The 13,278-nt window shown below is 36.5% G+C and overlaps 1 protein-coding gene across 9 annotated transcripts in view; it reads left to right on the top strand.

Moving 5' to 3' along the window:
• The first annotated feature begins 1,149 nt into the window (after positions 1 to 1,149).
• Positions 1,150 to 13,278, top strand: part of DIP2C (disco interacting protein 2 homolog C) — a 116,510-nt gene continuing 104,381 nt past the window's right edge. For 7 of the 9 annotated variants that reach the window (XR_005557313.1, XR_005557312.1, XR_005557314.1 and 4 more), the window contains exons 1-3: positions 1,163 to 1,273; positions 6,073 to 6,246; positions 12,583 to 12,693. Coding sequence is in view for 4 of the 9 variants with exons in the window: in XM_039348580.1 (XP_039204514.1) it covers positions 6,135 to 6,246; positions 12,583 to 12,693 (223 nt within the window). In the remaining 5 variants the exon portion in view is untranslated. Of the gene's footprint in view, positions 1,274 to 6,072; positions 6,247 to 12,582; positions 12,694 to 13,278 lie in introns of all 9 variants that reach the window. The other 2 variants (XM_039348581.1, XM_039348582.1) reach the window with 2 other exon arrangements.

Below are 13,278 nucleotides of genomic sequence, written 5' to 3'. Positions count from 1 at the left end.
CATTAAGTGAATGCAATGATCATTAAGAGGCTGCATTTTACTCACTGGTTGTTTTTGCTGGAAACCAGAAGTAAACACCAGAAATTAGCATTGAAAATCATAGTCACATAAGTAGCTTTTAGGAAATCTGTCATAACTTCAAACAGTCACTAAAGGATCAGTCATAAATCAAGGATTAACTGTATGGACTGTATTCACTCTTGTTATGGATGTGCTGAATACTCTGCTTAGAGCAGTTGAAGCAACTGATAAATCCAAATAATCAAGAAATGAAAGTAATAAAATAGTATTTTAAAGTTTTGAAGTAGCTTGCCACTAAATGGAAATTACTGGAAGACACAGTTGAGGAAAGCTGAATAAAGTTGTATTTATTCAGAATGAATGACCTATCCTATTGCCCCACCATTTTATAAATAAACTTGTCATCCTCTTGAGGCTCTGGGACTGGAGTTTCCTAGATTTTCAGACAGCTCAAGATCTGCATTTGGAGAATAGAATAAAACCATGCAAAGCTTTGCAATTCACTAGCAAAACCAGTCAATTAATGCTCCTGTCTTCATTTTTGCTTTTGGTGCATCTTAGGACATAGTATTTGATCTGTCAAAAAAAATCTTCTCAACTGTATGGCTGAAGGGATAGAAATAGTATCTTTTTATAGCCTGGACTTGAGACGTTTGATGCAACTGATGTTTTGCATTTTTGACTTCAAGTAGCTCTTAAAAGCTTAGCCAAATGTTTATACAATACTATTATTTCAATAATGTACCAACAGTTCCAAATCTTTTGTGCATCCTTCATGCTTGATTAAAGAATCCCATTAATAGGGGTGGAAAATGCTAATTGGCAATGTCCTTTGCCAGCCATTACCAACTCAAATATCCTATATAATCCACTGTTGATTATCATAATGAAAGCTGCTGTATTTTTATAAGACAGAATATCGCAGTGACAATACAGCCCTCTGAATCTTGGACTTTCACAATCGGCAGAAAACTACACTGTGAATTTAGTTGCCAAAAATGGTTCTAGCATAAATTATCTTTTCGAGTCAGAATGGAAATAATATATTTTCAACCATTTATTCATTATGATCATCAAAACAAACAATGGCACAATGGGAAAGCAGTTACTACCTTGACTTGAGTGGATGAGTTCTTTCTGCATTAAAACTGGTCTTGATTTTCTTTGCTTTCTTTGGCAGGTGACATCACACAGAAGGGCTATGAAAAGAAGAGATCAAAATTAATTGGGGCCTACTTGCCACAACCTCCAGGTATGTAGACATTTAGAAGTAGTGCATGGAATTGTCATGTGTATTAATCATTACAACAATCTGTTAATGTGCATTGTAAAGAGTTTATTATCTGGAGGCACAAAAGAATCTGTCACTATTGTGTAATGTGTGTCAGTTCCTCCCACTAGCTAGTTCTTGTGGACAAATGTTCGTCTCCTTGTTTAAATATATGGCACAGGTGTGCACCTCTTCTCATTCCCATCCCAGATTCATAGCACTAGCACTTAGGCTTATATACTGCTTATATATAGCACTCTCTGAACCATTTACAAATGTCCGCATATTGCCCCCAATAATCTGGGTCCTCAGTTTACTAGTCTCTGAAGTATGGAAGGCTGAGTCAACTGTGAGCTGGTCAGGCTCTAACTCCTGACAGTAGGCAGAGTTAGCCAGCTATACTGCATTCTAACCATGCTACTATCACGCAGCAATAGGAATCACATGGTAAATGGAGCGAGATGATTGTTGAAAAGTATAACTATTTTCAACTAAAATTATGGAATTAGATAATATCTGAAAATAATTTAATTATTTCAAATTTAAAATCAACAAGATTTTATTTATTTATATTTTATACTTCTAAACTGCCCATCTTCCCTTCCTACTTTCCTAAAGAAATGGATATTTCCAGAAGTAGACATGGTGAGCAGACTATGTTTATAGAATGTGTCCAAAATGTAAAATTTGGAACTGAAGAACTGGAAGGAATGCTACCTCGTTCATGACAAGCAACCTTCAGAATTACTGGCCTGAAAAACATCTGTCCACAATATCTCTGTCTTAAGTGGACTCTACTCCAGTTAATTGACCCCACTTAATCCATCATTACCTACTAAGGAATATCTGCAGATTTTGGAGAAAATGAGAAAGGAGAGATAGATAGACAAATCCATTCTGTGGACACTGCAGTCCAAATATTGAACAGAACAAGAGAAAGCCTAGAACTCCTCAGTAGATGACATTTAAGCATCCTGGAGCCAAAGAGAAATTTCCCATTGCCTTTCTCTGGTGGTGATCTTACAGATAAGAATGAAACTCCTGAAACCCATGTCCTTCCAGTTTTAGAGACAGTACATCTCAGACCAACTGTGCTCTAATTATTCCTCCCTAATCTGTTGGATCTGCTTCTTCCAAAACTGCCCAGCTGCTTAGCATGGCTGAGGAATCTTGGAAGATGTATTTAAAATTCAACTGGAAGGTGTCCAATTAGACAGGGCTATCTCAGATATCAGTATTTGGGACAACTGACAGCATTCATCTTGGCCCACTTCTTTGTGGTCCACATAATAGTATCAGAAATTAAATGATGAGAAATAGGTGATTATTTCATTCACAATGCAGTGAAATTTCTTTGTTTGGATCTATGATATGGATCAACCGGACAACTCTCAAAAATCAAATGTTGTATGTTTTTTTTAAATAGCCCAAGGTATTAAAAGGGATTTACATCTTTGTTGCCTGCTGGCCAGTTTCTTTCTGTGCTTGCAATTGTAGGCTGTTTAGAGTATAACAGGTATTTTCAAGTCCAACTCCCTTGGGCAGGAATTTGGGCTAGAAGACTTCCAAGGTCCCTTCTAGCCCTATGATTTTATGATTCTATGAGTGTCTTCCCCTTCCCTCTATGATTCCTGAGTCTAGTAGCTCCCCCCCCACACACACACATACACATAAATAAAACCTGTTCAGAATACTATTAGTTGATCAATGATATCTGATTAGGTTTGGTTTCAACCCTTTCTTTCTCCCTTAATAAGAGAAAGAAAAAAACCCAGTAATGGAGCAAAATACTTTATATAAGCCATGCATTTATAACTTAAAGAAAGGTTACAATAATATAAATAAATCTCTATAAGTATTATAGAAGAGGAGCAAGGCACAGCTACGCATAGTTTATTTTCATATGCATGGAAGCCAAGGCTAATTGGCCTATTTCTTCCTGCTTTATCCTCTTATTTTCCCACTCATGCCAGCAGGTGAATGAGTCAGACTAGCTCAATACTGCATGACATCTGAATCCAGGATGAGGTTTTATTGCATCCAGACAAGCAGGATTATTAGCTGGCTTTAAAGGAGTTTTGTCATTTACTTATAAATCCTGTCTTGCTTGGGCATAATATAATCTGGAATTTGAATGGCACGCTTCCATAACCAACAAGTAGCTCTATAGGGATGAGGGGAGCAAAATGTGGGTCCAAAAAGGTTGCATGGACTCATATTGTGCATTTAATTGCTGTAGGAACTCTGCCAGTAATCTCAAAAGGTTTCACTAAGTTTTCCCAAACAAGGCAGTATCAGGATTTGATTCCAGTCCTTCTCTAAATATTTAAGAAGGGTTTTGAAATGTACACATTCCCCAGAACCTGTGACACCATAGCATCTAAATCAAGGGTTAAAAAAGGAAGGTCTGGAATCAAAACTCTCCTTCTGAGGGATGCTGTATCCCTTTTCTCTCAGATGACTAAGGCATTTTGTGGAACTTGGCCAATAGTTTTAAGTAGATGATGCTCATCTAATTCTCAGAATTTCCTGTCTGGCAAAACTAGTTTTGGATTTAAAATTTTAGATTTACATTGATGTACCCAGTCCTCAAGGCCAATTAACTTTTAGATTATGACTCCCTAAAAAGAGTGTGTGTGTGTGTGTGTGTGTGTGTGTGTGTGTGTGTGTGTGTGTGTAAACTAGAGAGCAGCAGATTGGGAAGGCTATACTAGGGTAACTTTAAAATATACACATAGATTAGAAAAAAATAGAACTATGCATGTTTGCTGTATAAGCATACACAGTGCAAACAGACGTATTATCTACACATACATAAATATAATATGAATTGTCCATTGAGTTATCCTTATATTTTTTGGCCTCAGTGTATATTATAGATAGTCCTGTCTTAACAACCATAGGTGGGACTGGAAACTCCATTGCTAAGCAATGTGGTCATTAAACAAAACATTGCATGATTTTACTAAACTTACGATGTCGTTTGTGATCAAGAGATCTTCACTTGCAATTTTACTGCCAGGATCTTCCCCACTGTAACTCCACATATACAAGTAGTCCTCACTTATCAAGCAGCTGTTCAAAGTTATGACTGCAATGAAAAGCTAACTTTATGACAAGCCCTTACATTTATGACTGTGGCAGTGTCACCACAGTTATGAGATCAAAATTTGGGCATTTTACAACTACTGGGCATTTATGATTGTCCCAGAATCTCATGGTTGCATTATTGCCACTTGCAATTGCTGAATTCCATCCAGTAGACTTGATGGAGAAACTTCATGAAGCATTTACAGTCTGATCTCCATATCATGTAGTGACAAATAATAAGCTCTAAAACAACTTTCACTTACATTTACATAGTCTCCAGGCTGCAATCTGGAAGATCACAAATGGGATTTCACAAATTTAGTATTCTTCCAAACCAAGTATAAATAATATGACATTTTTAACCATTATTCACACAGAAAATTAACTTAGAAAAGGCTACTCCATATACAAAACCATTTAATTATTTGAGCCCTACTTTTCTCATTTTAGAATTTAAGCCATGAACAGAATATACGAAGGTCAAAATCTGTCCTTCAGAGGAGTCCAACAATCTATTGGCAACTAATTTTTTAGCTAAAACAGTCCAAATTTTTGTTACATTATTTTAAGAAAAATAATTTTGTTTGCCAAGAAATTCAAAATCCTACTCTAAGAAAATACCATATAATTTACCTGTCCCATTATGCAAATAAAGTAAGTATTTTTGCATAATTTGTTTTCCTTTTTTTGGGAAGCAGTTCACACAAATGCTTTTGCCAATCTGAAGTAGAAGGATAAAAAAACTTGATTTCTCAGATATCAGAAATCCGGCAGATAAACTCTCCAACCTTTTTTAGTTTTCTAGCATTCTTACTCTTTAAACAAATGTGATTGCTAGAATACTAAGTTCAGTATCTGCTAACACATTCAGTAGAGTTTCAAAGATCCCCTGCCAGATTTATGGAATTTGTCATGCATTAGCTATTTCTGCTAAAACAAAGTTGGTTGGGAAAAATATGTTAGGAGATGCCCTTATGCAGTTCTCTCATTTTGTTATGCCAACAGAATGAGCAGCTGCTAAAGTTGCACACTACTGCTTCCTAGAGCCAGGAGATTATGTATTTGTCATAGTCTTTGTTCCTATATTTCTGTCTTCAGCACTTTCCAGACAAAATTGGTGTTTTTTTCTGATGAAACTTGCTTGCTTCTAGATTCTTCCAAAGGGAGTTACCCTGCCCATTTTGGGGAAGATGTTGTTTTAAAGTGCCATTAGTTGCACTTCAATCACTATTTGCTATGATCTATTGGAAAATGCAGCGTCAATTGTTGGGAAAGTTTGGTGTTTTACATCTTTAAACCAAAACAATTTAATTCTGCATGTAATACTTTGGATAAGGTGCCTTTACGCTTTGAGTAAACATACCCAAAATACTGGGTAATACTGGCTGTAAATCAAAAGGCAGCTCTTGACTATTTCAACATCCAGTCTTCTGGCTGCTGCTTTGTTGACATTACAAACACCAATGTTGGCTTAGTGGGAAATTGATTATGTGGCTCTGTTTTACGATGTTTGTATATGTGTTTATATGTTTGGGGGTGGGGGTGGATGTATGTATATGTGCAGGTACACCTGCTTTGGGACTTGTGTGTGTGCATACTTCAACTGCATGGGGGCTGAAACTCCATTCGTGGCTGTAACAAATATAAAAAAACTAAACATGATTTAATTAGTTTTTTTCAAATTGTTACAGCGGCGAATGGAGCTGCTGCGGTACGGTGTAGACTACAGCACAGTGAAGGGCCAGCAAGAAGGATGCACCGCACTAGCAACATTGGGGTCTGTGACATCCGGGAAGCAGCAGCTAGAGAGCGCTCAGCACCGCACAGCACAGCAGCAAACCGTCCCCTCTTTTACTTTCGTTTTGGTGAGCACAACAACTGTACTTATGTTTATATATCTCTATATGTTTGACAAGCATTTTGACAAAAGGTTGGATTTCATGGACATGGTGTGTGAGGAAGTTATAGCACAGAAAAGTGACATTTGCAATCCCAGAATTGCACACCATTTGTGTATTGTTTCACAATATGCATTTAATACCGAAATATGTTCTCCGGGTACATTTGTGGGACTGCTAAATATTCCTGATCAAAGTTAAAAGCTTTTGAGAATTGGATTTTGTTTGACATTCCAAAGCCATCTCTGAAAGACAAGTGTTGACTTAGTCAAGGTCACTACTGCCAACTCATTTACTACTTTGGGAAAAGAGCCTGAAAAATGTGTCTATAACATTGTGTTTTAGATTGTTGTGTGAACCAAAAAAATAGCAGTTTACTACAAAACTATGGTTTAGGAATTTAGTGATATCTATGAAGATCATTATTGCTTCTCTGCTCAGCCTTCTGAAAACAAGTACCGTATTCCAATATAGATCTCTCTGCTGTTTTCCACAATTCTTTATGGTCTTGCTTGGTAGCTCTATGACCTCTAATGAAGCATTCTTCTATTATATAGTCCTTTCTCTAGTTATATTTGAGATGGCATTAAAATATCTATTTGAAGGTCCTTTCCATGGATTTTATGCTAATCAATGATGGAGACATAAACTAATTCATTCTTACCCCGTCTTGTTCCAGCATCATGAAAAATTTGGATGTTGTGGCAGATGTAGCCACAGAAAGATGATTTTATGAGCCATGTTCCCTGTGGGGGGAACCCTTAAGTATGTTTACAGCCTAAATTATAATTGGTGATAGGGCTAATTCAGAATCTGTGTGTAGATCTCTAAGTGTTGAGGGTTTCAGAAACCAACCCACAAGCTCGGAGAACAAACCTTTACTGTCATCCTACACCCAAGTTACAGATATTCGGCACTATTGCATCTCAGAGTGAGTTGCAGATTTTTTAAATTTCTAGCTGTCCAATAAAAGCAATAACTATTAGGTTTAGCCCAAGAATGACATAGAACAATCCAGCCAGAGTTCAGTTCTTTATTTGCCTACATACAATAAACAAAATTTTGCCAGACTAAACTCTTATTAATTTCACCCTAATGTATATAGGTAATTCTAAGGAGCAGCTATCCTAACTCTCTTCCGCTATCTCCTGCCCATCTGTTGGGTCTGCTGTCTCTTGTTTCCTCTCACTCCTTCTTCACTGTAGTTCATCACACTAGGTCCCTTCCATAGGCACTATCTCTCCCAGTAACTGAAATTCCACCCCCTAAATTAGCAAACTATATGCATGAATTTGGGAGGAAAATGGGAATCAGTCTATATGTGAAAGGACTTACATGGTTGCTGTGGATACGGAGCACACAATTCTATCTTGTTCCTTAATTTTTAGAATATTGACATCTGCCTTATGTCAATATAGTTGTTGGACCTGATCCATCAACCAATTAAGAGCAAACAACAAAACAAAAACACTCTAAAACCAGAATAGATTTTGTTAAAATAAGGCTTTTATATGCCAAACTAGACTATTTCATACTACTTGGTACTATTTCATGGAAATGCTTCTGGAAGTTAGAATTCTAATGCCAGATTTGGAAAAGGTAGTTTAGAAATTCTGCCTGGGATCTTCTGTATTCAAACTTATTTTATAATTGGCAATCTTCCCATTTAAAGGCAGAAACAACTTTCAATTCCATTCTCATCCACCACAATAAGTTCATTGGGATGGAAGTATGAATGATTTATAGTAAAAAAATAGTATGTTAGTTATATCTGAATACTACATGCAGAACATACACATCCATACATTTAAAATGAACTTAACTAGGAAAAGAATATTATTGTTCCATATTGCAGAGTTAAGTAACGCATTCTAACAGGAAGCTGTTAATAGAAAAAGGAGAGGCAAAGGACATCAACAATCTGGAATAAGTTCAGAGAGTGGCTGTCAAGAGGAGGCAGGATCTGGAAACCACGATTTAAAAGACCTGGGATGTTTAAGCTGTGAAGAACTGAGGGAAGACATGATAGCAGGCAGTTTTTAGATACTTATGGATTATTAAATGGATAAGGGAGTAGACTTACTCTCTGTTGTTCAGAGAGCAGAACAAAAACTAGTGGTTTGAAAATACAAGGAACTAGATTTATGTTAGGTGTTAGAAGGAATAAACAGAACCTCAAAAACATACTAGAATTTCTCCAACTCTCATAGAGCAGAGTCATAGAGCAACAGTATTGAGTTTCTTCCTTACTCCCTCCTGCCTTTGTGGGCTAAGCTGATGTTTTTATAATAGCTATTGCATAATGTCTTCAAGGCTATCTCCATTCTCTTCTGCAATAATATATTCTCCGTCTCTATAGGACTTTGGTCAGAAGCTGGAAATGTTCAAGAAATGTTGCATTGAGTAAAGCACTGAGTAGGTGGTTGGAATAGAGAGTAGATGACCTCTGATGTTTCTTCCAATTGATTGTATAAAAATTAAGATGCTGGGAGAGATGGGTGTAAATATATATTATGTAAATATATATTATGTAGCTACCGTTCTCCATTCTTGAATCTAAGCAAATTGGTTCCAAATTCCATAAGAATCAAAATGATGTATCTTTCCTCAAACTAAAGCACTTTTATTTCATTAAGGGAGGGGCAGTATTAAAATACTGAAATAAATAAAGATTGTTGTCTGACTTTGTCTTATTGGGGGCAGGTTTTTGAGGCTTGATTCCATTTTTCCCGGGTTTGGTCCCAGGTAACAGTTGTAGTTGCTGGTTGTTTATTTCCTTCATCTCAAAAGCACAGATAGTGGCAAGGGAACAAATTTTCCTCAGAATTCATTGGGGACGAAACGTTGATTGCTTATTGATTACTTCTTACTTATATGTAAGATGAAGAGCTCAAAACTAGAGGCTAAGACATAGCAATTTAGATTAAAAGATTCTTGGTTCAGTCTGCCTTGACTGCCACTAAGTCAGCCTTCCTCATGTGAAGCTTTTCAGATATGTTGATACCCCAGAAATCAGTTGACTCCAAAATATCTGATTGCATTAGGAGGTCTAAAGAAATTGTAAGGATATAAGAAGAGTTGTCCTGGAGTTGTTAGCTCCCTCTAAAGGATTCAACAATAAATTGCAGATATTCTCATTTTATATGGCTCTTAAGTTTGGATAAGGCTCACAGACACAGATCAATTAGAAAAGAATCTTTATTGCAAGCAAGAATGAACCCAGCTGAATCAGTTGGTTGCTTATTCCCAGTGATAGTTTTCTTATACCCACTCTCATTTAAACTTCCATTTTCTTCTGGCCTTTCTCACAAATCAACAAGTTTTTCTTGACAGTGGTGGCTTTTTAATCAAGTAGTTCTTAAATATTTGCATACTCCCAATTTTGGCTTTAAATATTCTGGTCCTTGCATTAACTATCAGTATTCTATGTCATATAATGGCCAACCAAATGCATCTATGAAGCCAACTTATATGGACAGACAGGCAAAATATTTTGTCTACTATCATTTTTTAGTAGCAGTCAGAGATTTAAAAGATAACCTTCAGTTATCAAGATTTAGAGCCAATGATTTCCCAATTTCATTAAATCTATCAAATCCAAGTTACTGATCATTACCATGTATGATGGAAGTTTTTCTCTTTTTTAGTTCACTTTCATCTTTGTAGATTAAAAAAGGCTTCAGAAGAGAATTCGTTTCAAGTAATTGAACATTGGATGCATTACACTACCAATTAATTTATTGATTTTATATATTTATTTTCATCATGCATTTTCCAAACAAAGGACAAGTTAATTCTGCTTCCAATTATATTCTGTTTCCTTTTCATTGAGAAGTGTGATAATTAACATTTTTCTAGATGGGGTATGCATCATGGAGTTATTCCTAGAAAACATATCAAAAGAGATTTCAAGGGATATCAGTACATGGTTTTACAAGATTTAATCCTCCATGCAAGGCAATAGCAATGAATCTATAACATCTACAGATTGCCTTGTGCATTATTTATTTGCACAAATTTTATTCTGGAAAAAGCAATTCCATCTGACTACGTTCCAGCATTATATGTGCCAGACAGGTGGATGATGTTTCTATGAAGTGTACCTTCCTCTTGATAATAACACTTCGCTGAATTTTTAGAGTTTAATTTTTGAGGGTTTTGTGTCTTATGCAAAAGGATCTGGATACCAGAGACTTAATATTTTGTGTTCTATATTTACCCTGCAAGAAAAAAAAATAGGCTGTTTTTAAAAATTGCAACTGACTAGTCTTGCTGAATACCTAATAAAAGCTTGTGTTGGGCTTCTATTGTTGGAAGAAAACTTGGGAATCATATTTATATCCCTCGTACATGGGAGAGAGGGGAAGAAGGTCCTATTTTGACCTTTAATGGAGGCAGAAAATTTAATTAGACATTTTCTACTTAAGGCTTCTTACCGGAGAAATATGCTCATGTCATTGGAAAAAATAAATGAACCAGGAATTGACCATTGCAAGGAAGACCCAGTTCCAAGGAGAATAAAAATTGAGACTCACAAATTAATTAGATAAACTCTATAGCTGCAGATTTATAAGATTCTAAGAATATCATAACATATAAAAAAGCTGACTAACAATTCTTTTTGGTAGTATTGACATCAGCCTCCAAGATTTCACAGTTGGAAATAGAAACTGAAATTGTACAAAGAGAAGAAACACAGTGGCTAGCATGCAAAAGCTCCTCCAGCTCAAGGATTATCAGCCCACATCAATTGATACTTTGCCATCTTTGCCTTATCTGAGAATTATAGTGTTCTAGCATTATACAACATACTCTCTTATTGGCTTGTAAAACTGGACAAGATATTGCAAGACAAATAAAAATATTGTGCTTAAGTCCTGCAATATACAATAGGTAAGAAAGGGAACTCTAGTGATCATCTTTAATTTTTCATTGGTGTCAACTTTCAAATAAGCAGAGTTGCCTTTTTTGTCCCCTGTGGTTCTTATCACCATAGTATCTAATTTGTAGACCTAAAATAGAGCTGTCGTCTGCTCCAAGCACAACCACATGATGCTCTTTGGAAAGAGCTGCTGAACTGATTATTTCAATTAGCTCGTGTTTATTTTTAACCATTTGCCAGGACAGTACAGAGTACATAATCCATCACGGAGTTGTTTCTTGTTCTAACTCCTAACTTGCTTGTTTTTTGTGTAACATACTGTATAGCCTAAATTCTCTTTGTTTAGAGATAGTACCAAATGGGATATTAAAAAACTCTACCGCAGTATTCTTTCTCCTTCAGTCAAACAGACTTGGATCCATCTTCAAAAGATAGTAACATCTGGAGATAGCAGATGGGGTTCACTGAGCTCAAGAGCTGGGAAAACCTTGTTTTGGAAAGGCTCAGTGGGTATATTTTGATTTGATGCATAAAATCAACAGAAGTGCCTGGTGACTCTCTAGAGCTACAGAGCAGATGTAGTTCACAAGAACTCTGCACCTGGGCTCATCCTCACTTGGTTCCCTTTTCTGTCTCAGAAGTGGGAGGGCAGATCGTTTATTTCTCATTGTGACAGACAGAAAGGTTCTCCACTACTTCAATGGAAGAAGAATTGCCTTTCTCTGCTTAGGTGGAGCATAGGAGCAATTGTTCTTATCCTTCTGTTTAAAGAAAGAGTTCCTTCCATTTATTCTGAAGATAGCAAGGGTGAGGGAGTCTCCTTTTCTATCTAGAGCTCAACCTTAACCCAGGAAAGGCATAATTCAAATTTTGCTTGATGTTTCACTTCTGGAAGCATCTGAATTGGTTTGCTTTTTCTTGTACTATGGTTATTTATATAAAACTGTTAGTGCACTTTCACTTTGCAACATTAAAAATGATTAGCAAACATTGGTTTACTTGGCTCATAAAATATTTAATTATATATCAATGGAAAGTAGGCAGAATTACTACAATTGATGCTGCTGTTTTATCATTCTGACTCTACCAGACATTTTCTTTATTCATTTCTGATTTGTACAATCCTAACATGACAATATCCACAAAAGTTCATAGCCCAAAGTTGTTATTCTATAGCATTTTGCATATTTGTGCTGCAATTAATGACAATAATGTACATGTTTTGTTCACACTTTTGATTTTGAACAGTAAGTCATAAAATCCTATGTTATAATAATTTCTTTGCTTTGCATTAACTCTAGCATAGAGTTCTTGAGCAGGTCAAGCTTTTATTTGCATTCACTGTGTGCCATGGTTACCATAATTTTAAAAAATAATGCAACAGAATCTGATATTTTTTCCTCTTTTTCCCGCAAATGCAGGAGTGGATCAAGCACTGCCACAAGAACGCCGAACACCAGTAACTCCATCCTCTTCCTCTCGATACCATCGCCGCAGATCCTCAGGGTCACGAGATGAGCGCTATCGGTCAGGTGTGTACAACAGCAAATGTGTGTGTGTGTGTGTATTAGAACGGAACATTCAGTAGAGTAAGGCAGCTTTCAGACTATTCTCCTTTTCCTCCTCCCCTCCCCTCTAGTTATTTCTTGATGGGAAGGTTACAATGAAAGAGTACGGCTGCCCCAATATCATCCACTGAGTGTCAGGGGCCGAGAATAGGGTTGGTCCTGTGTCTCCCCAGTCTTAACGCAACCACTTGCCCACTATGATTCATTCAAATCTCCCTTGCAGATATCAAATCTATCTTGGATAGATTTATCTTATCAAATCTATTTTGTAGATATGACTCTTAATCATATTTCCTGAATAAGATATCTACTTTACATAATGGCAAGGGAATATGATCAAGATTGTATAAATCGGTGGTTCTTAACCTGTGGGTCGGGACCCCATTTGGGGTCGAACGATCATTTCACGGGGGTCGCCAAACAACGCAATCCGCCATTTTTTTCCCCTTTTCCTTAGCTGTGCTACTCCCTTTTATTCTACTGGCTTTTGAAAGCCAATAGAATAGACTCTCTTGAATAGAGTCTAATTCTATTGGCTTTCAAAAGCCA

This window comes from Crotalus tigris, unplaced genomic scaffold (assembly GCF_016545835.1).
Source record: "Crotalus tigris isolate CLP2741 ecotype Arizona unplaced genomic scaffold, ASM1654583v1 scf7180000018163.1057043, whole genome shotgun sequence".
Classification (NCBI taxonomy): Eukaryota; Metazoa; Chordata; class Lepidosauria; order Squamata; family Viperidae; genus Crotalus; species Crotalus tigris.
The sequence above is the reverse complement of the archived record's forward strand: the minus strand, read 5'-3'. Positions and strand labels throughout refer to the sequence as shown.